The 22,814-nt window shown below is 39.9% G+C and overlaps 4 protein-coding genes across 4 annotated transcripts; 2 read left to right on the plus strand and 2 right to left on the minus strand.

Annotated features, from left to right (window-relative positions):
- Positions 1-4,933, plus strand: LOC128471030 (keratin, type I cytoskeletal 19-like). The gene is made up of 8 exons (XM_053452876.1): positions 1-512; positions 1,418-1,500; positions 2,148-2,304; positions 2,928-3,089; positions 3,293-3,418; positions 3,828-4,048; positions 4,563-4,594; positions 4,831-4,933. Exons 1-8 carry the CDS (start codon positions 36-38, stop codon positions 4,911-4,913), a joined length of 1,341 nt encoding a protein of 446 aa, XP_053308851.1. The 5' UTR covers positions 1-35; the 3' UTR covers positions 4,914-4,933.
- Positions 4,934-8,275: 3,342 nt separating this feature from the next.
- LOC128471026 (keratin, type I cytoskeletal 19-like) lies at positions 8,276-11,995 on the minus strand. Its single transcript, XM_053452872.1, has 8 exons — positions 11,370-11,995; positions 11,031-11,113; positions 10,362-10,518; positions 9,855-10,016; positions 9,637-9,762; positions 9,330-9,550; positions 8,826-8,860; positions 8,276-8,499 (listed from the first exon to the last, which is right to left on the minus strand). The coding sequence occupies exons 1-8, from the start codon at positions 11,952-11,954 to the stop codon at positions 8,471-8,473; spliced, it is 1,398 nt and encodes a 465-aa protein (XP_053308847.1). The 5' UTR covers positions 11,955-11,995; the 3' UTR covers positions 8,276-8,470.
- Positions 11,996-13,984: 1,989 nt separating this feature from the next.
- On the minus strand, positions 13,985-16,852 carry LOC128471027 (keratin, type I cytoskeletal 19-like). Its single transcript, XM_053452873.1, has 8 exons — positions 16,298-16,852; positions 16,115-16,197; positions 15,692-15,848; positions 15,448-15,609; positions 15,246-15,371; positions 14,710-14,930; positions 14,499-14,533; positions 13,985-14,197 (listed from the first exon to the last, which is right to left on the minus strand). Exons 1-8 carry the CDS (start codon positions 16,808-16,810, stop codon positions 14,109-14,111), a joined length of 1,386 nt encoding a protein of 461 aa, XP_053308848.1. The 5' UTR covers positions 16,811-16,852; the 3' UTR covers positions 13,985-14,108.
- A 1,454-nt stretch (positions 16,853-18,306) lies between these two features.
- On the plus strand, positions 18,307-21,978 carry LOC128471025 (keratin, type I cytoskeletal 19-like). The gene is made up of 8 exons (XM_053452871.1): positions 18,307-18,912; positions 19,267-19,349; positions 19,558-19,714; positions 19,913-20,074; positions 20,421-20,546; positions 20,965-21,185; positions 21,275-21,309; positions 21,691-21,978. Exons 1-8 carry the CDS (start codon positions 18,355-18,357, stop codon positions 21,747-21,749), a joined length of 1,401 nt encoding a protein of 466 aa, XP_053308846.1. The 5' UTR covers positions 18,307-18,354; the 3' UTR covers positions 21,750-21,978.
- The last annotated feature ends 836 nt before the right edge of the window (positions 21,979-22,814 follow it).

Here is a 22,814-nt window from a genome sequence, read left to right on the forward strand (position 1 = left end):
CTTGCCGGTTATCGTCTGAAGCTTGAATTGTCATCATGAGCCATAGCGTCAAGCAGAATAATTCACTCGCCGGAAAATTTAAAGGCAACCATCATGGTAACCTCTCTCCAAGGATTGCTGGTCTCATTTCTGCCATCCAACCTCAAGGTTTCAAGAAGGTCAATCATGAAATCCCTAAGAAACCTATTATCGTCCAAAAAGCATCCGAGAGCAAGGCGACCTCGGTCGTCAAGCACCACTCTTTTAGCCACGGATCTGGCTACAGTCGAGTGCAAGTGAACTTCGGGAAATACAACGAGCAGAAAAAGCATGGCCTGCTCACTGCCAACGAAAAGGAAACCATGCAAAAACTGAATGACCGCTTGGCCTCTTACCTGGAGAAGGTCCGCTCGCTGGAGCAGGAGAATGCCCGGCTGGAGAAGAAGATCCGAGAGTGGTGCGACACACATCGCCCACAGATGTTGCCCGATTTCAGCCATTATTTCGCAACCATCGAAGAGCTCCAAACTAAGGTAAAACAAATGAAGAAGACAAAATGATTGGTTAGACTAATCACAAATCGACGGTTTACGTGCTTTTATGATATTGAAATTATATTGAAACAAAATCTATAAATGTGTACAGAAGTAAAAAAAAGTATTACGAGAGGTCATATTTATTACGCCAATAAAAGTTCCATTTAGCTTTAAGCAAAAAATAATACTATGGTTTATCTGACCTTAAGTCAACACAATAGCCCTAAAAAAGGGATCTGATTTTATATAGATTTTAGTTTCATTTTTTTATTGTTTATAAGTAGCATAGAAAATGTCTTAATATTAATATTATATATTATATATTTAATATTAATATTATATTAAAAAATTAAATTTTATCGGCAGATCTGGGGGTCTCTATTGTGTGGTCATGTGATTGCTCAGCACTTACAAACTACAAAGCAGTAAGAGAAGTGCTTTGTATATAAATAAGACAACAGTAGTAGAATGGTAATAAAAACCCAGATATAAAGTATGTATAGAAACATTAAGAATAAATATAATACATAATAAATCATATTTATTTTTAAATGCATTTAAAAATAAATAAATACTTGTTTTGAAGCATACATTTATGTAATAATGGTACATTTTTTTTTAATATGAAAAAATAATAATAGATAACGATGTAATATGACGGTTTTTACTATATTAGCATAATGTTAATCATGCCTCATGTTAAACTCTGGCAGGTTTGGGTACTTTGAGGATCTGTCGGCTAGTCCTGGAGTGGATTTAGATCCAGAGTCCTGGGTGCTTCCAGTATTTTTGTACCCGCTCTAAATTGTGCCACCGATACAAGCCTCCTTTTTGGTGGCTTATCACAATATGTACACCACTTATCATGTAAACCCGATAAAATGTATTATTCATGTCTTTAGGTATTGGTAGCAACCTCAGAGAACACGCGGATCGCTCGCAGAGTTGATAATGCTCACCTGGCTGCAGGTGATTTCCGAAACAAGTAAGTACTTCACCCTTCAGTAGGTAGAAAGAAGATGGCAGATCCGTAAATACAGCAGGGAATAGTTTATTAGAGTGGAGCTAAAAATATGTGTTAACTAGGTGGATACAAGATACTATTTAACCCTTTTGTTGGCAACTGTGTAGATTGGCTGGTTTAGTGAGGTGGCACCCCTATTGGGTGATCAGGCTTTCGGGTGCGTCTGCTCAATGGGGTGGTTACAATTGAGATAAATGATCCCCAACCACTGGACTGGGAGCTGTACATCATTAAGAAAAGAAGCACCAGAATATGACATCATATCCCAAATGTCCAAGAATAAAGATGGTGACATTGGATACTGTGGGAACTTGTCGCCTTTTACCACCAATGATCAGCATAACGCAGGCTTGTTGTCGCATTCCTTTTATTACCACAGTCAATAATTTCCCCACGTAAGAGCAGAAGGATGACCCCATGGCTTAACAATGTTAACAAATAAGCAATAAAGACCACAGCTAATGACCTGCCGGTCTTCATCAGGGGACATATTGGACTTCTGCTGTGCTAGGATGGAGGAAGGACCTTATTTGAGAAGTGTGCTCTAGTAAATAAAGTTATTGCTGTCTTCATTGTTGTTTGTTTGTTGTCCATTTGTCTATTTGAAGGTGTCAAATGGAACAACGGCTGAGAAACGATGTTGAATTTGATGTAAAGAACTTGCGCAGTGAACTCCAAGATCTCCAAATAGAAGTCCAGCTTCTGGACAACCAGAATCAGAACTATCAGCAAGATTTGCTAAGCATGAAGAAAAACAACGAGGATGTAATGTATAGAGTCAAGAAGACTTGGCATGAACACTAACACTATGTCATGAAGGGGCAGTTATATTGAATGCATCCTCAATTTATATATAACGGAGCAAAAAGTGTCTTAAATTTACCCTTTAAAGTCTTTACTGACTGGTTGTAGGTGATACCTGTTACAGGGCCAACATAGAAAATGATGCAGTTACATATGCTTTTGGAACCCTTAGATGTCTCTTCATCAGATGAAGTGGAAGAAGAAACTTCCGAACTTCTAATTGCTCATGCTGCAAATGTTGGCCCAATAAAAGGTATCGCCTTCAACTAAAGACGCCATCTTCACCTGGACTAATACAGGTGTATCCATTTCCCTTTTCTGCTGGCCACTGAGTTAAAACACAAGGACAAGCTTAGCTTATTTGATAATGTTCCCTATCCGTCGAGTTAAATTGTATAATAGTGCAAGTATCGCCAGTCTAGTCTTCTTGGTTGAAGAAGAAAATCCAACAAAGAACTAGTGGAACGAGCAGGGTGAGACCTTTATCACAATGCCGCCATTTAAAGAAATGTAACAGAAATATATACTGTACTTGGGTATCAAAACAATTGATAATGCATATTATTTTTGCATGTGTCCTGAAGATGGTAAATAGTCTACGGAGCCAGCTTGGGGCCAGAGTCACCGTGGAAGTGAAAGCACCTCCATCGATGGATCTAAATAAACTTTTGTCCGACATTCGAGAACAATATGAAGAACTGATGGAGAACAACAAAATAGAAGCCGAGAAATGGTTCATCGAGAAGGTTTGCCTGTCTTTGATGTAATAAGGGTGGGGAAAATTAACTTTATTATTATTATTTATTTATATAGCGCCATCAAATTCTGTAGCGCTGTACAATGGGTAGACAGGACATTACAAGTAGTTTGTAACAGAAACAATAGGTGAGGAGGGCCTTGCTCGAAGGAGCTTACAATCTATCTTTTTCTATTCTTTCTTCATCTTTAGAGCGCTGAACTTAAAAAGCAGTCAGATGGCTCGCCAGAAGAACTGCCGTCATTGAAAAGTGAGATGATTGAACTGAAGCGGATAGTCCAAACCATGGAAATAGACAAGCAGAGTCAACTAAGCATGGTACATCTTCAAACCTAACCATAACCTAACTCTATGTGCTCAAGGTGACCTCTACCATTTAAGTGACCTAATTAGCTGCCTTGAGGCCGAGCCGTTGGGGCACCAAGTTCTCCTTTATGTGATCAAACAAGTGAATTCAGGAGAAGGGACAGAGACTTTCCAAAATGAGCTATACCCTAGCACCAACCTTGCATGTGCTAAAAATATAACGATAATATTAGGTCTATATGTAATCAACCACCAGGATGTGCGTTAAAAAAGCCAATCTACAAGTCTTCCATATTCTAAGTTACTTGAACACAGGCGGTGGTGGGCTTTCTCAAGGAAGCTTACAGATCTGGGTAGAGACCAGCAGAAATGATGGCAACAATTCAGTTTACTTTACCATTCCTTCTATTCATGATTGCAGAATTCAGCCCTGGAAAGCACCTTGACAGAGAAAGAAGCCAGTTACAGCTCCCAGCTGTCCCAGTTACAAGCCATGATTCACGAAGTGGAGGCTAAGCTTTCACAGATAAGAGACAAGCAGAGGCAACAGGGCTACGACCATGAGGTTCTAATGGATGTCACAATGCATCTGGAGAGAGAAATCACCACTTACCGGCGCCTTCTCGATGAACAGGACATCCGGTAAGTAAATACCAGCCGTCACTAGGAAACTGTTAAGATTACTCAGATTTACCCCTTAAAAGAAAGCAAATCGATGTTAAAGTAAGTGAGCAGCCACAAGTGTAGATTGTCAACCTATGTTATGTCACCTTTTGTGTTAATTGTGGGTTTCTTCAGCATTTTCTGCGAGGTTGTTGGGTAAAAGTTGACTTGGCTGGAGTCCTACATGAGTCCTGTAGGGATATCCCTATGGGCATGCCCTCATCTTTTGCATTTCAGCCATTAATGGTATTTATTAAGAAACCTTTAGTAAAGGGGCATGATATAAAATAATATATTGAAGACAAAAGCAGTGGTTCAAATAGTATCCTTCTATATCATATAAGTACTTTTACAATAGAGTGTTTACAAAATTGCTTAGTTATACATCATTCAAGGCCGGTCCTAGACTCTAAAAATGTCTGACTATGTAATTATTAAATTAACTGATAAAGCTGAATGTTAATTTGACTACATTTTTTATGTCACTCTACAGTGTTCCAAGACCGTCCGTTCCAGGAGTAGAAGGTAGGCACTGTATTTATAAATAAAATAAATATAAAAATAAAATTTTATATAAAATATAAAATTATAAATAAAATAAAGCTGACAATAAAGAATCGTATCCTTCCATGGAACACATGGACAAAAAAAATTGTATTTTGTATTAATGTCAAAGCAGACTGTAAACCTTGTGTGGTTATTAACTGAAATCGAATAACTAGCATCTTTAAAGATTATTAATGTGACATTATTTTCCCCAGGTCATTCAAAAATAGTGAGAGTTCTCTCCATCACTGAAGAGGTTGAAAGTCGAAAAATCCTGACTCCACGAGACAAATGCTAGGGAACGGAAAATGGCCTACGACTTCACACATTCTACCAGTTCTCATGAAAGAGTTGCTTATACTTACTTGATTGTTTTAGAGGTCTGTGAGGATGTAAGTTTTTCTTGGTGCTGGGGCATCAGTTTCAGGAACAATTTAGCTCTGTTTTTTTTTGCTACTTAGCATACCTGGGAACCCTCCTGGTTGCCGGGTGAGCGCTGCTCCTCCGGTTCTCCGGGTCAAGACCCAAATCCTCCGGGTCGCGGGAGCGGGGTCTGGACACGCCCCACTCCCCGCCTATTTTTCCTTTAAACGGGGGTGTTTCCCGCTGCCCTCAGCGGGAACTCCCCCGACGTCAGGGGGACCGCCCACCAACGTCAGCGGGACTTCCTGCCGACGTCAGTGTGCAGTCCTGGCCGCGTCCCGCAAGGGAAGGCTCCGGGTAGCCGGAGCCCAGAAGTTCCCAGGTATGCTAATTAGTAAATTATTATTTATAAGGTGACTTCCTATACTGTAGTGCTAGTACATTTTTCGTCTTGAGTTAGATTCACCTCTCTATGACTCACTATGTTACATTATTTACAATTTTATCCAGATTATATAGGTTAGGCTGGATACAATTATTTATGACGATATTTAATAATATTTATTGCTCATCTGAATGTTACGGGCTAGGTCAGGGTCAGATCTAATAGACAGCTTTCTTTCTGCAGGACATTCAAAGCTGTCCTAATTCTCCATTTTTACAGCATATTAGAGACAAGCCCACACAATGAGTCCAATAGCCAACAGCTCTGCCCAATAGCATGAAATTAGCCCAGAATTAGCGCAAAGTAGGACTTTCATGTGTTCTGAGTTGAGTTTCTACCAATGTATATGAAATAAACTCCTTGATGTCACAACATGAGACATTTCAGGAAATGCAGACCGGAGGAGGCAAAAAGCCAGCTTTTTTTGTGATATCCCCTGAGGAAGCGTTTTTCAATACTTCACTTAAACTTTGTTCTGCAGGCATAGGGGTGGCGAGATGGCAAGAAACCTAGCAAGGGGTAGGGGGGAGGGAGCTGAGATCTAGAAGGGGGTCAAGATAGGGAAGAGAGAGCTTTTATAAAAAAGGAGAGGTAGAAAAAATTATAATGGAGGGCAAAATTAGAAATTCAGTGGGCCTTAAACAATGACAATACTACTACATGAAAAAACACAGAGAACAGATGAGTTAACAATTGTTGATTTATTTTAGAAGGTTCAAGAACACATGGCAAGGGGCTATTCACTAAATTGGAAGTCGGTAGGACAGTTGGCAAGCGAGTTTAGAATACATTATGAAGGCCTAACCTCAGTGAACGTCTAATGCAGGAAGGCTGCATAAAGTATAGTCAAGTATGTGAAATTTCTCCAATGTCTCCTCACTCATTGAATGACGCATCATGAAGAGCCAGCTCAGTCCTTGCTTCACACCTTGTCAGTGTTAGCCCTTCATAATGACTAGGAACATGAGGGAGTTGAAACACAACTCTACTGCCAGCCCTCACGTTTGAATAAACACATTTACAAAATAAACACAAAAACCATGATGTGTTCAGCATCTGTAAAACGACCCAAATAAACATCTAGCTTGTAGCTCAATGGCTTCCCATTCCCATCTCTTACTCCATTCTGCACTTCCTGCAGTCATCTCAGCTGGCACTCCAGTGTCTCTGATTGAAATGCTGATTCCATGAGTAAGCACTTCCTGTCTGCATTCACTCAATGTCAGCTAGAGCTGCTGGAGGCTTCTTATCATATGTTACAAAATTTGAAAGGAAAAGGGAAGGTGAACTGTGATATAGAAAGGGAAGCTAACGTTATATGACGGGAACGGTTAGCGCACCAAAGAGAGTGTAAGTGGATCTCGCACAGAGGAAACTGAGAAATAGTGATATTAGAAGCCCGTTAGGAGGAACCCATTGCAGGTTCTGAATATGTATTTGCCTGCAATCTCCCGACCCCCATTATTTCTCATGGAATACACCAGTCAGTCGCTCTTAATAGCAAATCCTATTCCAAACTTTTTTTCCTATCAGTCTTTCTCCTCTTTGATGTTTCCTTTCGCCAAATGTTTCTTAATTTTAGGTGAAGGACAGTTGGTTGTGCCAAAAAAAGTGAGAGTGGGAGAATTTCATAAAATATACTCTGGAATATATCACCATAGCCTCTGATATTATGCATGCAATTATTATGAAATAAATTGCTTTCCTGTTCCCATGAACTGTTTCAATGTGTAAATGCTTTGATTATTGGGTATGTGATTATTTCCATCATCATAGGAGTAAAGCCTACATCACAGCCATGGTAATGGCTTCAAAGAGGGAAACCCTGTGCCATTCCGTTTTGGTGTTCTCTTGACTCCAGCCTTTGAAACAGGGGCTCTGTCTGTACCCCTTGATGCATCATAACTGTTAGGTAGTTACAGACACACAACAGACAGAAAAGCAGGACTGGAATCGAAGAATAAAGGGGAACTGTAGCGAGGACAGAGGAACTGTAGCGAGGACAGAGGAACTGTAGCGATGACAGGGGAACTGTAGCAAGGACAGGGGAACTCAGAATGGCAGGGCACACGGCTTGGAAGCCCTCAGGCAGGGCACATGACTTGGAAGCCCTCAGGCAGGGCACACGGCTTGGAAACAGCTTGTCAGGTAGGTAAGTCTGGGACACACCGGGGTCTGGTACACAAATCTGGATCATGAACGTAGCCAAGGTCATATACAGGAGATCAGAATGAAGTACAGGAACCCAAGCCAAACAATGCAAAGGCCCAGACTGAAGGGCAGAGCAGATATAAAAGGGCAGGGCTAAACTCAGGTAACGGGGCTCAGAAGAAAGGGGTGCTCCTGAGAGGGAAGGGTGGCCACTAGTGGCTGCAGGTGGACATGACAACGAATAATTATCACATAGTCCAGGCTGGTTACCCTGACACCAGGTTTGGGTATTTCTCCGTCTAGGCCCCAAAAAAAGTGAAAGGAGTCACCAATAACAAAAAATGTCTTAAAACTGACCTGTGGGGACCAACAAGAAAAACCTTCCAAAGAACACAGTTTTGGATGTGTAGGGCCTCATTAACGAAGCCGAAAGGTTAATTGTACCCAGGTGGTTTTATATCTCTTTTCAATTGCAATCTATTCAAGGATTGCTATTCAATTACTTGAACTCCCACCAAATTCTTGTCTGGCAATGTCCTGTTTCAGTGTGTCTTGTAAAAAATGTCATGGGGTATTTACCCAACGCAATAAAGTGAATGTCCAGTATGAAAAAATGTGTTGGTACTTTATGAAATATGACAAATCTTTTAGAAAATCAGAGTAATGTCTTAAATAATCCAGTTAAATAAGCAGGACAGGCATTTGCATGAGACAGAAAGAGTTTATTGAATACTTAGGCCCACTAAACAAAATACAAACTAAATTTGTCAGGAGAAGAGATACAGGAATGGTCCGCTAAACCAGGAGAAAGAACACAAGAGATAAAAAACGTTCTGATCTCCTTCATTCTTATAGAGATAGGGTTTTATATTTCCTCTGTTCTGAGCCTTTTCACTTTAGCATTTCATAGAGTGGTGGTGAGATCCTGAAAGAGACAAAAAAGAGAAGAACTAAATACAGTGATTAAGAAAATGTATATTATTTAGACTGAAGGGAGTTTTTGGATGTCTTTTAGTTTCCAAATCATTTGTCATCATAACGGTGACATTTCTCTATACGTAAAAGTTTGCATGTTTTGCAGAAATAAACTCAACTTCCACTAGAAAAAGCAATGTTGTAATGTAGTTGTCATATTAATCGAATCTTAAGATCTTTAGGAACAATTATCAAGCTCGCTGTTTTTGGTATGGATGTATTTTGTATTTTGCATTTTGTTTTCTGTTTTATAGAATAGAAAGACGTTGAACTTACCATCTTTTCCACTTGAAAACTGATGTCCTGAAACACTGAAATGATGCAAGTTTTTAGGGTTATACTCAATATACATTTAAATTTTTCATTTAATTCATTTAAAGCTAATTAACAATATCATTAACCCCTTAAAGCCTGTACATGTACGGGCATAAAATGCATTGTTTTCAATGGGTTTAGGGACCGCCCATTGTCCTTAAGGGGTTAAAAAACTCAGGGGTATTCATTATAAAATAAGACAAATATTAAGCCTGTCTATTATCTTTAGTTTGGAAACATATACTTGATTTTTTTTCTTCTATCCATGTCACGTACTTGGAACCCTTTTACCACTACCCTTCATAGAAAGTATTCCAATCGAATAAGTTTCTGGTGTTCAAAAATGATAAAAAAAAATATAACTGAACTATTATTAAGCCTTCAACAAGAGCAAGCATGACAACGGATCGTTGTTACTAAGAAGCTCATTTTCGTTATCTAGATAAGGAATGATGATTTACATACTGGATATCATGGCCATCAATGAGACGTTTGTAGGTAGCAATTTCCATTTCCAGGTGGGTTTTCTGGTCCATGAGGACTTTGTACTCGTGGATCTGGTGTTCCAGGTCAGAACGGACCTGTGACAACTGGTATTCAACATTGTTGATCAGACCTTGCAACTGGGAGAGCTGGGAGCTGTAAGTGGCTTCGGTCTCTGCCAAGGTGCCCTCAAGAGCTGATTTCTTCAATACAAAGGACAACGATGATAAATGAGTCAGCTAGTATAGTAACAAATGCTTGTTTGTTTCATTATTTCTTTAATACATACCATACTCTGCTGACTCTGCAACTCTATTTCCAAAGTTTGGACGTTGCGCCTCAGCTCAATGACTTCTGTTTGAACTGACTGTAGTTGCGCAGAACCTGAAAGGACTTCACGGTTCAGCTCTTCACTCTATTAAAAGTGGTGTATAAAATAGCTGTATTTTAGTTCACTGTTGTTGTTATTCCATAGATAGATATAAAGATAATGAGTGAAGTAAGTACCCTTTGAAGGAACATGCTCTCAACCTCCCTCAGGTTCCTATCCATAAGGTTTTCGTACTGCTGTCTGATCTCGGACAAGGCTCTGTTCAGATCTACAGAAGGAGCAGCGTCCACTTCCACATTGATTCTGGCACCCAACTGAGCACGCAGAGAGTTCACCTCCTATATGCAAGAGAAACAACGGGCTATTAAGGAATTGTTGGTCTAGAACATTTATATTAGTTTTATGCATCATCACAAGAAAGAAAGAAGAGTGACCCTTTAATGAAAAGTTATGATACGCTATGATGTCATGAGTGTAGGGGTAAACTGAGACACAGAGGAGTTACATCCGTTTTCAGAGGTGACCATATTTTTTCTCAACAATATTGGAATTTCTTTCCAGAACCACTTATCTTCAGTTTTTGCTAACACTCATAACATCTTCTCCTTTATTCTTTCAACTTGATACCTTTATAGCTCTTCAATGGAACTAAAGAATAAAGGAGATGGTCTTGAATATATTACCTCCTCATGATTCCTCCTCATCTGCTGCAGTTCTTCTTGAAGGTTTTGAACCTGTGACTCAAGGTCACAAATCTCCGCTTTCAGTCCCTCTAGAACTCTGCGTAAACCATTCACATCTGCCTCCACGCTGTTCCTCAGCCTGAGTTCCATCTCGTATCTGTAGCACAAGATGGAGGAAATATTACAAATTCATAAACCACAAATTGACTTTCCTAAAATGAGGGTATATTACATTGGATATAACAATAAGGTAACTGAGGGCACCAAATAATATCTTTAACGTCTAGGCAGGTCTCAAAGTTCAGCCTGTCAGGTAAATTAATGGGTCAATCCATCCAGCCAACTTGACCTTTAATGAATGAACCAATTAGTTATCATGTACAACTAACAAACCAATTAGTTATTTGTATCTTACATTAGCCTCCGGCATTCCATTGTCATAGCATTTTATCATAATATTCATATATTACCGTAGTAGTTATGTAGACGTTTACAGTAGAAAACCACCATTCAACTCATCTAGTCTAGTCTGCTTTAAAAACCTTAGACCTTATGTGGTCCTTGGTTTCATCAGGATAGTCATATGCCTATCCCATGCCTGTTTAAATGACCTCACTGTATTAACATCTACCACTTCTGCTAGAAGGTAGTTCCACCACTTCTTCTTACTTATTTCTGAAGTCATCAGCGGCCAGTCTGGCGTTGTCTATCTGTAGAACAATTCTTGCATTTTCCACAGCAGCTGCAGATATCTGTACAATGGGTAAAACACAAACACTTCTTAAAATACGCCTTTTTGTTGAATGGGCCCATAAAATAATGGTTATTCCCTTCGTAAAATGGTGTATTTGGAAATTACAGTACTGAATTTTAGAATACCCTTTTCTATATAAAAGATTAGCAATTGGATTGCCTGACAACGATCAGGTTTTTTATCAATAATTCTTAAAATGCAAATAGTTATCGACAAAAGATTAAATGATGCCAAATGTTTGCATTTAACGTTACCTGACTCTGAAGATCTTGGATAGTCCTGAAGAAATGGCTGAAGTCAGGAAAAGTACTGGGTTGATGGTTTTCATACCACTCCCGGATATTCCTCTCCAGCTGGTTATTTTCTTGCTCTAGGGAGTGGACCTTCTCCAGGTAGGAAGCCAGACGATTATTCAAATGCTGCATGGTTTCCTTCTCATTGACACTGAACATACCATCTTTCTTCCAACCCCCGTGGCTCACAACACTGCCAAGGTGGCTTCCATGACCATTGTGCATGCTTCCAGAGCTACATCCATGACTAAGAGTAGAGTGTTTAGAGACAGAGATGCCTTTTCCACCTGATCCACCATGAACACTTGGGGCTCTGAAGTGACCTCCATGGTGAGAAATGTGAGCGCTTCCATGGTGTTCTAAGTGGAATGCCCCAAGAAGAGAAAGGTGGGATCCTCCACCGTGGACTTTATGGGAACCCCCATGACTGAGCTTGTGAGATCCTCCATGACGGACTGAAGACACATGACTTGAGATCTTGGAAGAATGGCTAGCATGGCCGCTTCCCTTGAGAGATCCAGCAGTTGACTTAATACAGTGGCTCATGTTTAAGGAAATAAAGGATGCAGGTGAGCTCACTAGTTGAAGCAGAGACAGAATTCGCTTGATGTACTGATGTTTCCTTGCATCTGCTTTTATACAAAATTCAAGGGGCGTTACATACAACAAAGCACTTTTATGGGGCATTCACAAGCATCTTTTTGCAATTTAATTTTGTCATTATTGTGCTTGATATAAAAGACATTTGTTGATTCCATAGGAGAGATCACAGAAGGGAGCGATGTGAAATTTATTGCAATGAAGCATAACATACTAACAGACTAATTCACCACACCTTAACGGCATTGAAATGTAGCATCATAGAAGTATTAAAGCCGACGTGTATTCATCTAAGTATTTAAAATGTCATTTTTTTTTCTTTTACATTTTAACCATTGTTAAAGTATATCAATATATACTATATATAATTATTATTATAAAGTATAATATTGGAACAGACTTCTTTTTAACTTTTTGAGATATTTCACAATTGACAGAAAGACATTACTCTCGGACAAACTTGCGACAACAAAAGGTCCTTCAGAACAAGATGGCTTGAGGAACAGCATGACCAGCTCTCGTTCCCGGATATTATTATACTCAGGGATGGAGTCTAGAGGAGGCTAGAATATGATTAAGAGATGTGGACTTAATAATTATTTATTACAAAGGACAGGCAATCGATTTTCTGCAGTGCCATTCATTTTAATCTTGGTGGAGCCAAGAAGGTTAGTGGTTGTCCTTGATGTATGATAAGTTATAGTGTGGTAGCCCTGGTAAGAGGCACTGGCTCTTATGTGAAAGTTTTACATAGTCCTTTGCAACTAGAAACTGTGTTCTGATCCACCACCTAGTATAGATTTTGGGCTTGTGGACAGAGGGGTAACACAGAATCTTGGGGATCACCTACAAGCTGCATTGAGTGGTCTACCCCTCCTTGTATCTATCCTGTCGTATCTCTAAATATATCATTCCACATGTGTGAAAAAAGAACCCAATCATCTCTAGGTGCCAATTATTGACAAAATGTCCAGTGATGTGATACAAGCGCCTTGTATCTTATTGGTAGAAGATGCCATTGGTACCAATGTCAAAGGACACATTTGTGCACCATTTAGGGGCCCCTAAGCCTTGAAAGAGTCTATATATCATGAAAACTGTAAGATATTTACTTTGACTTGTTATGACAATTGCTTAAGAAATGTGTATTTTGTATGTTTGTCTTAAAATGTATAATTGCCCCAGGTTTTTAGAAAATTAATGAAATGTCATGTCTTAAAAATGCCCTTTTTTGTAAAGTTTTTGTGTTACGACAGAATTCCAGCTAAATAGTTCCTTGGCAGGTTGCTATACAAAAGCTATGTTTTTACATTCAAGAATTAAGGTACAGATCAAGCAATAATTGAACTATAAATGTTCTTAGTAGAAACGTCTTGTCTGTGTATGTAAGTGAATGGACCAACTCAAATGCACAAAACGAACAAAAACAATACAAGTTTACATGATACACAAGAAAAGTTTATTTATGAATGCTGAAAAGGCAAAACTAGGAGATCTGAATGTTGTACACTCAACCCATACATGTATCCGAACAGATTTAGTTAATTTCAACGTTGGGTCAATGTCTTATTCTCTGATTCTCCTGTTCATATTACTAAATCCGTCTACGCTCAGAAAACATACACCTGTATCCCAAAGACCTACTTTAAGTTTAGGTACATTCATTAAAGGATCTGTAGGTTTATACGTGAAAACTGAAAACACTAACAGTAATTACACATATATTCCTACTTAAATACAGGTGTGTCAGTCAGTGGTGTGAATTCTCCTACTTTAGCAGAGGCATCCCTTTTATATTGAGTTCAGTTTTCCCACCACAGACTCAAAACATACTAATTCCACCTTCTGTTGGTCATATTCAAATTTCCAGCATTCTAAGTGACAAAGTCAAGGTAAAGCTGAATCGCTAGTGATAAATTACACCTGAGCTGAAGCATGATACAATTTTAGAACTCCTACGGTATAGTAAGAAAGGAGGTAGATTCAAAAGACAAAGATAGCTAGGAAGTTGCTGGCTAAAGCTTGAAGCGATATAAGATGATGAAGGTCTGAGCTCTCTATGAATGGTTATTGGAGCATCCTCTCGGAGTGTCGCTTTCTTTATTTTTCCTGCTCCTGGCTGGAGACTGCTTTCCCGAGTTCGGGTTCATGGTGAGAACTCACATGATGTCTTAAGGTGCTAACAGAGACTGCGAAGAGAAAAAAAACATGATGAGCTTTGGGCAGAGGGCCCTAGTACCATTGGCTCTTCAAGACGCATCACAGATTTGATGGACCCTGAAAAATTGGCAATTGTGATACGAAACTTGGAATAAAATGCTAGAATTCTCTTTTAAAGTTCAGGTAAGCATATTCATATTCATGGCCCAAGTAATGTTTGAGGTCCTTGACCTTCCACCTTGAGTCAACGTCCAAATCCCAAATTAGCAAAAACCTTTGATTATTCCATTTATTTGATTTAGTCATCCATTCCATTCTCTTCGTACTCACCCTCCTTCAAAACTTTGAGTTTACTATCCGGGACACTGTAAAAAAAAAAAATGTTACAGTTTATTGTCTAGAAACCGACCACAACCTTCTTATAGGAATTTTACATCTATAAAAGTGGACACTGTGCCGTTGAGGTGATTGTATTGAAATTTGATATTTTTACATGAATAAATATTGAACAATGTTCTACCATGAGGCCTGTTCTACATACTGGAAGTCCTGACTCTCCATCAGGGATTTGTAGGTGGCGATCTCCATCTCCAGATGTGTCTTGTGGTCCATTAGAATCTTATATTCGTGAAATTGGTACTCAAGATCCAAGCGGATCTGTGTCAGCTGTTCCTCGACGTTGTCTATCATGCATTGCAACTGTTCAAGCTGAGACCTGAAACTCGCCTCTGTGTCTGCCAAGGTGCGTTCAAGGGCTGACTTCTGTAATCAGAAGGTTGAATATGCTTTTGATACACACACAGAACAACATATTAAGAAATAAACATATTGGTAAATTAGTATCAGAAACAAAGGGGCATTACTGGGTAAGCCAGATGAGATAATGCAGAAGACGTTCTAGCGTGCACAACTGGTTTTCATCACCAGTGGGCCAGATTATATCAAATTAATTAATGAATTAATTTAATTGATTTCCAAATAGTTTCTGGAACAAGTTCCTTGCCACAGTCCATAAACTTCCAAATGCATTTCATGGAGGCCACCTATTCTGAAAACACATTGGAAGACAACACGTACCATCCTCAGCTGGCTCTGCAATTCGATCTCCAGGGTCTGAATACACCGTTTGAGGTCAATGACATCAGTTTGGACAGTTTGGAGCTGTTCAGGACCAGATGACATCTGACGATTCAGTTCCTCACTCTGTTCAAAAAAGTCCAAATCAGTCATTTGTTCACAGTTTACTAATTTGCTTTTGGAAAAAAGTAAAGTATATTACCCTGGAAAGAAACAGGCTCTCAACCTCCCTCAGGTTTTTCTCCATCAGCTTTTCATACTGCTCTCGGACCTCAGACAGGACCCTGTTTAGATCTACAGATGGAGCGGCTTCCACCTGTACGTTGATCCTGGCTCCCAACTGAGTGCGTAGACAGTTCACTTCCTACATTGATAGATATAAAATTGGATCAGTGTTTTATGCTCTATGAACATTGTCTGTTTAATTATTGTATCCTATAAATTACCTCTTCGTGAGTTTTCTTCATCTGCTGAAGCTCGTTTTGAAGGTTCTCAAGCTCTGCTTGTAGATCACAGGCCTCTATATTCAGGCCATCTAGCACTCTTCGCAGACCATTTATATCCGCTTCAACATTGTTCCTCAGTCTCTGCTCCATCTCAAACCTGAAGAGACCAACAATAAACCATTTCGTTTGCCGAACTGAGATACAATAGTTACAGCCAATAGGTTTGTCACCGTTATGGACTAATTAGATTTAGCAAAACTTTATCATGATATTTTATTTAATGAATTCCACTTGCAGTGTTCATAGTATGTGATTCAAATATTTTCATTACTAATACATATGTATATTCTGTGCCGCAGAATATGATGGCACTAGATAAAACAATAAATAATAATAAGATATATAATCCAATTCCGGACGTACTTGTTTTTGAAGTCATCAGCAGCCAGGCTTGCGTTGTCTATCTGGAGAACGATTCTAGCATTTTCGACATTAGCTGCAGAGATCTGTAATAAATATTATGTTAAAGCTCAGTTCTCCTTCTCTGTATTGGATTGGACCAAAAAAAATAAACGTAAAAAATATATATTCCCTACTTTAACGCACCTTACTCTGGAGTTCCTCGATAATTTTGAAGTAATTTTGGAAGTCAGGCAATACTGCATGCGATTGATTTCCATGCCACTCACAAATCTTGCTCTCCAGGTTAGCATTCTCCTGCTCTAGTGAACGGACCTTCTCCAGGTAGGAAGCCAACCGTTCATTCAACAGTTGCATGGTTTCCTTCTCATTGACGCTGAACAGACCATCATTTTTCCGGCCATTGTGTCCTCCAAAATTGAGGTTGTCATAACTATGACCTCCTTGTACGTTTCCATAATCATACCCATGACCAAAAGTTGACATCTTGGAGTACACACTTGGTTTACCTGATCCGCCATGAGGACTGGTAGAACCATGGTGATGCTTATGAAACCCTCCATGGTACATACTATGGGAACTTCCATGGTGGACTGGTGAGATGTGGCTGGAAACCTTAGTAGGGTGACCATTGCCATAGCTGCTTGCCTTGAAGAGTCCAGATGAAGAGTGATATTGTTTGTATTGGCCTTGATTCATAATGAAAGAAATGCTGCTTCTGGACTTACAGGCTATATAGAAGCTTGCGTAGAAGTGAAGTACATCTGTTCCTTATTCTGGGTCTTTTTATATAGGTGACATAAGGAAGTGTTGAAGATGTCAGGCCACTTTTGCATGATGACTTAGGCGTTCAATTGCTCGGGACTAATTTCAAAAGCCCCAAAATTTGACCTAAAATTTCTCCGTATAGTTTTGAAAACATCACAGAAGGTGGGCACAATTGCAGTCTGTAATAGCACGGAAATGGTGATATACCTTTATGTCACTGGTGCAGCTCAAAACTTGTCACTCCCTAATTATTCTAATCATTAAAGCATCAAAGGGCTGTTTCTTAATGACTGGTGACTCTTGTTAAGGAGAGGCAACACATGAAAGTATATTAATACCTTCAAAAGTGTGATGAGAGTCAATCACGTACATCTTCAAGGTACATTAAATATTTAACATGAATCCCACATTTGAAAAAGCCTCAATAGGCAAGTTATTAAAAAAATAAAATAGTTTGTGATTTACTAGAGAAATGGATCTTTTCATTTCTGTACTTGTAGCTAGTGACTAAAATCTAAATTCCATCGTTAATTCCACCATATTTCTATAAACACGCTATCCCACATCTAGTCCCCCTACCTCATAATATTTCTCTATTCACACTTGTAGAGAGGGCCGCGCCGAGGTAGGTACACGGGGTGCACAGCGCCCAGGCAGCGGGGAGCGGAGGAGAGAGGCACAGATTGATCGCTCAGTTTTCAGCAACCGCTCTGCGCTCCTCTCTCTCCTCCACTCCCTGCCGCCACCCGCCATTGCTCTGACTGCGGAGGTGGGATGGCGAGACCTCCGCCTCGTTCGTGGTGCTGGCGCTTCATGCTGAACGCTAGAATACGGCGTCATATTACATAGTTACATAGGCTGAAAAAATAGGCTGAATTTCAGTTCTCTGTTGTCTTCAAGCTTCTGTACTACTGCAGGTCAAGCTTTTGAGAATCATCAGGACATTAGTTGACGGCAGGAGATCCAGGCACAAAAAGTCTTATGTTCCTCATTGCATTAACCCTTAGCAATATTGACATCATTTTCTTTTCTAGAAGCAGAGCTCATGTGGAAATGTTGTTGAAGTGATACGTGCACATTGTTTGTCATACATTGCAAGTCCAGTCCAAGTACTGGTTTTCTTCTTAGAAATTTATGAAAGCGTTATTGGAGTTGTCTATAGATGTTTCTTTTATTATTATAGCCTGTGCTATATTGCCAGGGTGGAGTCAATGCACTCGATCGTTTATATGTTTACGGTTCCAGCTTTTCATTAAGAGGTTTTCAAGCTATCTCACAAAATGTTTTATGTTCAGTCTTTATAGGAAACATAAAAATCAAAAGATCGATTGATATAGACGCGTATCAACTCTGAGACACCACCCCTTGATTCCTATATAATAGGGAATGAAATGAATAAAGCACACAAGCAGAATCACTTCTAGCAAGTCAACCACTACTTGTCTTTTGCTTGGACCTCTATATTCCAACTCAACATGAGTCGCAGTATTCATCAGTCTCATTCTTCTGCTGGATCTTTCAAGGGGATCTGCAAAATTGGTCATTCCTTTAGTAACTTCAGTCACATAGGATCTGAAGTCCACCGTGGAGGTTCACATGTTTCCCACCATGGAGGGTCACCTAAACTCCATCATGGAGGATTTAATATCTCCCATCATGGTAGTTCTCATAATGTCCATCATGGAGGCCACTACAGAGCCCCCAGTGTCCATGGAGGATCAGGAGGCAAGGGAATCTCTATCTCCAGAAACTCTTCTTTCACCGCACACACTAGCCATAAGAAGGGTATGCATGGCAGCAGCTCAAGTGGCCACAGTGGCTGGAAGAAAGATGGTCTGTTCAATGTCAATGAGAAAGAAACCATGCAATGCCTGAATGATCGCCTAGCTTCCTACCTGGAGAAGGTCCGCTTGCTGGAGCAGGAAAACAAGCAGCTGGAGAGGAATATCCGAGATTGGTACGAGAGAAATCAACCTAGTACTCTCCCTGACTTCGGTAACTACTTCAGGACTATCCAGGAGCTCCAGGGCCAGGTATGAGAATTCTAGAAGACCAACTTGATCTTAATTTAGGCTAGAGCTTACACATGCAAAAGTATCTAAGCTATAACATATACTTGTGTGCAATAAGCATGCATAACCGAGACACGAATTTGTTGAGAATATATCTATATAGCTCTTCTGCAATTGCTGTTTATAACACACTGACTTTTGAAGTTTGAGCAAACATATGTGGCTACAGAACACATACATCTAATAATATAGGGGCCACTTTGGAACAATGAATGCGTACTCAGTGGGATTCAATTCCCTCACATTTAGCCTTATAATGTATCCATAAATAATTATATATATTTAAAGCCGTTTAACATTCAAGAATTTCATCAGGTCTCATCGGCTGCGGTGGAAAATGCCAGGATTGTTCTGCAGATAGACAACGCTCGTCTAGCCGCTGATGACCTCAGAAACAAGTAAAAAAAAAAAAATCTTCTTTTTTCCCTTTCTTTATGTAGACAGTACTTATCACAAAATTAAACAATTTTTGGTAAACCAAATTCTGGGTTTATGTATAATATTTAGTATAATTTGAAAAAAATGAGATAAATATACATCCAGCTTTAGATGAAATAAATCATATATATATGTGTCATACTTGGTTGTGTATTCCTATTTCCAAAGGTATGAGATGGAACTCCAGCTGAGTAACAATGTGCAGTCAGATATAAAGAATCTACGCGGAGTTCTTGAAGGTCTGAATCGCGAGGTATGTGACCTGGATGCGCAGGTCCGTAACCTTCAAGAACAGCTGCAGCAGATGAAGAGGAATCATGAAGAGGTAATGAATCATTTAGATACTTTTATATAGACACATTAATAGTGGCCTTTCTTAATGTGGCAGACAAGTACAATTGGGAGGAACTAAGTACACCAAACATAAATGTCATCCTTAGATTGTTGGGATGTCTCTAAAGTAGAAGTTGAGCAGATGACTCTTGTAGAGCCTGACAATTAACATGTTGTTCTTCTTCATCAGGAGGTGAACTCCCTAAGAGCTCAGCTGGGGCAGAGAGTCAACGTGGAAGTGGACGCCGCTCCATCTGTAGACCTAAACCGAGCTTTGTCTGAAATCCGGCAGCAGTATGAAAATCTAATGGAGAGGAACCTGAGAGAAGTCGAGAGCATGTTCCTGCAAAGGGTAACTGATACCGCTGAATTCTAAAGATTCAAGTGTCCTCCTTGGTAACCATCAATCCTCAATATTCATATGGGCTAGGTGGAAATGGCTATGCTAACGTTGACTGGCTACACCAAATTAACTACGCAATTTGTATACCTGCAAACTTCCCAGCGTGGACTACCCAGAGCTAGCCCTAGATGGCCTTAAATGAGCTAGGGATGGGGAGTTGGTAGTTTCTCTTGCCCAGAGAAAGAGGGAAGTGACTCGAATATCTGGGGAAGCAGAGCTTTACCTGAAGGGTTCCAAAATATGGGGAGATGCAGTCAGACTCTACTTTATTGATGGCTCTTTCCAATACTTCTAGACAGAAGAACTGAATCGTCAGGTGGCATCTGGAGCCGAGCAGCTGCAGTCCGTACAGACTGAGGTCATTGACCTGAGACGCACTGTCCAGACCCTTGAGATTGAGCTTCAAAGCCAGTTGAGCATGGTATGTTCTACGGGTTGCCTTCTTATATTCTGAGTTATTACTATATACATTATAACAATGATTTAATGCAGGAAACATAATATGTAAATATCATTCTACAAACATCTCCTGTATACCACTAACATAAACCATAGGGTAGCCTAAGGTTTAATGGTAGTAAGCAAAAACACAAGGGGTAATTTGAGCTGACCTATTCATAATCTGATGTGCTATGTATTTCTTTACATTTATGATTTTAAAAACATTTAAGTAATGTAACATTGCAAAATACAGTTGAGTTCTGAGTTAGGTGTCTACCTTTAGATAGATACCACTGATGAGATGGAGGTGCCACCTATGGGTCATCAACACTTTCATAAAATAGTATGTCAATCATATCGGTACAAAATGTTCAGTTAGAATTACCTTTTTGTTTTAGAAATCCGCTCTGGAGGGCACCTTGGCAGAGACCGAAGCCACTTACAATTCCCAGCTCTCCCAGTTACAAGGCCTGATCAATGCTGTGGAATCCCAGCTGGCGCAGATCCGATCTGACCTGGAGCAGCAGAACCACCAGTACAGGATCCTCATGGACCAGAAGACCCACCTGGAGATGGAGATCGCCACCTACAAACGCCTACTGGAAGGACATGACTTCCAGTATGTCTTCACCCACTAATCTTTAAAATATAAATTGGCTTTGTCACTCTTACAAAATGTAACATTTTTGGGTTTTTTTTTTGTTCCAGTTCTTCAGGACACCATTACTCAGGAGCTCATGTCAGTAAGTGAAAATTCCAAGACTTATATATGGGGGCAACATTTTAAAACGATTTTTGACTTTAATATTAGTTTTATATACATCAGTAAAAAGAAACTCCTATGGCGAGAGAGAGCCATGTCAGCAAAGGATCAGCTTGTTTGATTATAAGGACTTAATCCCCCCCAATTCCATTTGAAGTATCGATAAATCCCTATACAGCTTGCTTGACCCTAGATCTACATTTTAGACTTCTTGCCCCAGCAGGTGCTTCTAACAGCTTACAGACTTTAAAGGCACTGTCTGCGGTAGTATGACATCACATCAGAATGACATCTGAGAACTGAGTCTACCAACGCGCTCATCATTAATGTTTAATATGTTGTTTGTTTGTTTGTTTTCCAGAGTCTCAGCACTCAGTGTCGATTCACAGTGTCAAAGGTCACGTAGCACACAAGTGCTAAAGATCAGCGGATGACCATTCTTGTTAGTGATACCTTTGTGATTTCATTGTTATTCCTTTCGTTGTCGTACATATTGACATCACCTGTGTCAGGGTGGGAGCTCAAAGCTTCTCCTCGAACTCATCAAATGGTGTTCATCGACAGTAAATGTACTCTGCTAGTTCTCTCTCATGTCTTGATGTCTGTATTTCATTAATAAATCCTTCATGCAAATATAATTCTGTGTGCTTGAGGACGTGACATTTATTTTAACAACTAGCAAGATTATTTTACATAAATCATAATGATACTGGGGCAAAGAGAAAACCTTGCTAATACCTGTTTAATACACATGCTTAACACATGGGCACCCATGTCCTTTTCACCAGCCCACCCCATGTGTATCCCACTGTCCCACCCATTGCTCCTCACCTCTCTTTGACTTAAGATCCTCCAATAAGCACACCATATGAGAACAAGGACAAGCCTATGCCCCGGGTGCAGCATACATACAAACACAAAAACTCGCTTTAACACCCACTCCAACACCGTACACGTACATCCACACTTTCTTTCTCCTGCTCCTCCTTTCTCCCTCCCAGGTGCCACTTACCCTAGCCTTACCCTTGACACACCGACACCATACGCAGACCCACAAACTCATGATAACATCGTATGCTGACACCCACACACACATGCTAACACCAAACACTAACACACATACACTCATGCTTACACCATACACTTGCACACTCTATAACACCATACTGAAACAGACAAACACACATGCTAATGTCATATGCCCACAAACATTAACACCGTACAGTAACATACACACATGCAAACATCATCCACTCACAGGCATGCTAACTCCATACACCTATACACACACACTCTAACACTACAATGCAGATACACTCATTCATGCTAATACCATACAGTAACACACACACAATAACATAAAAAAGCCCTTCCTCGATGCTCTCTCAGGTGAGTACCGGTTATCCCCCCCCTGATGGCGGCCCTGACAGCAGCGTATTTATTATTTGACATAGTAGTTAGCAAACATAGCATCCATTTAGTATC

The sequence above is a fragment of the Spea bombifrons genome, chromosome 13 (assembly GCF_027358695.1).
Source record: "Spea bombifrons isolate aSpeBom1 chromosome 13, aSpeBom1.2.pri, whole genome shotgun sequence".
In the NCBI taxonomy this organism is placed as follows: Eukaryota; Metazoa; Chordata; class Amphibia; order Anura; family Pelobatidae; genus Spea; species Spea bombifrons.

Coding starts and splice junctions, on each gene's coding strand:
- LOC128471030 (XM_053452876.1), top strand. CDS start 36: ATGAGCCATAGCGTCAAGCAGAATAATTCACTCGCCGGAAAATTTAAA. Junction 513..1,417: donor TCGAAGAGCTCCAAACTAAG/GTAAAACAAATG, acceptor TCATGTCTTTAG/GTATTGGTAGCAACCTCAGA. Junction 1,501..2,147: donor GCAGGTGATTTCCGAAACAA/GTAAGTACTTCA, acceptor GTCTATTTGAAG/GTGTCAAATGGAACAACGGC.
- LOC128471026 (XM_053452872.1), bottom strand. CDS start 11,954: ATGAGCCACTGTATTAAGTCAACTGCTGGATCTCTCAAGGGAAGCGGC. Junction 10,017..10,361: donor TGAGGAGGAATCATGAGGAG/GTAATATATTCA, acceptor TCTTGCATATAG/GAGGTGAACTCTCTGCGTGC. Junction 8,861..9,329: donor ATTGATGGCCATGATATCCA/GTATGTAAATCA, acceptor GCATCATTTCAG/TGTTTCAGGACATCAGTTTT.
- LOC128471027 (XM_053452873.1), bottom strand. CDS start 16,810: ATGAATCAAGGCCAATACAAACAATATCACTCTTCATCTGGACTCTTC. Junction 16,198..16,297: donor TCGAGGAACTCCAGAGTAAG/GTGCGTTAAAGT, acceptor TATTTATTACAG/ATCTCTGCAGCTAATGTCGA. Junction 14,931..15,245: donor TGCAGAGCCAGCTGAGGATG/GTACGTGTTGTC, acceptor TTCTGATTACAG/AAGTCAGCCCTTGAACGCAC.
- LOC128471025 (XM_053452871.1), top strand. CDS start 18,355: ATGAGTCGCAGTATTCATCAGTCTCATTCTTCTGCTGGATCTTTCAAG. Junction 20,547..20,964: donor TTCAAAGCCAGTTGAGCATG/GTATGTTCTACG, acceptor TTTTTGTTTTAG/AAATCCGCTCTGGAGGGCAC. Junction 21,186..21,274: donor CTGGAAGGACATGACTTCCA/GTATGTCTTCAC, acceptor TTTTTGTTCCAG/TTCTTCAGGACACCATTACT.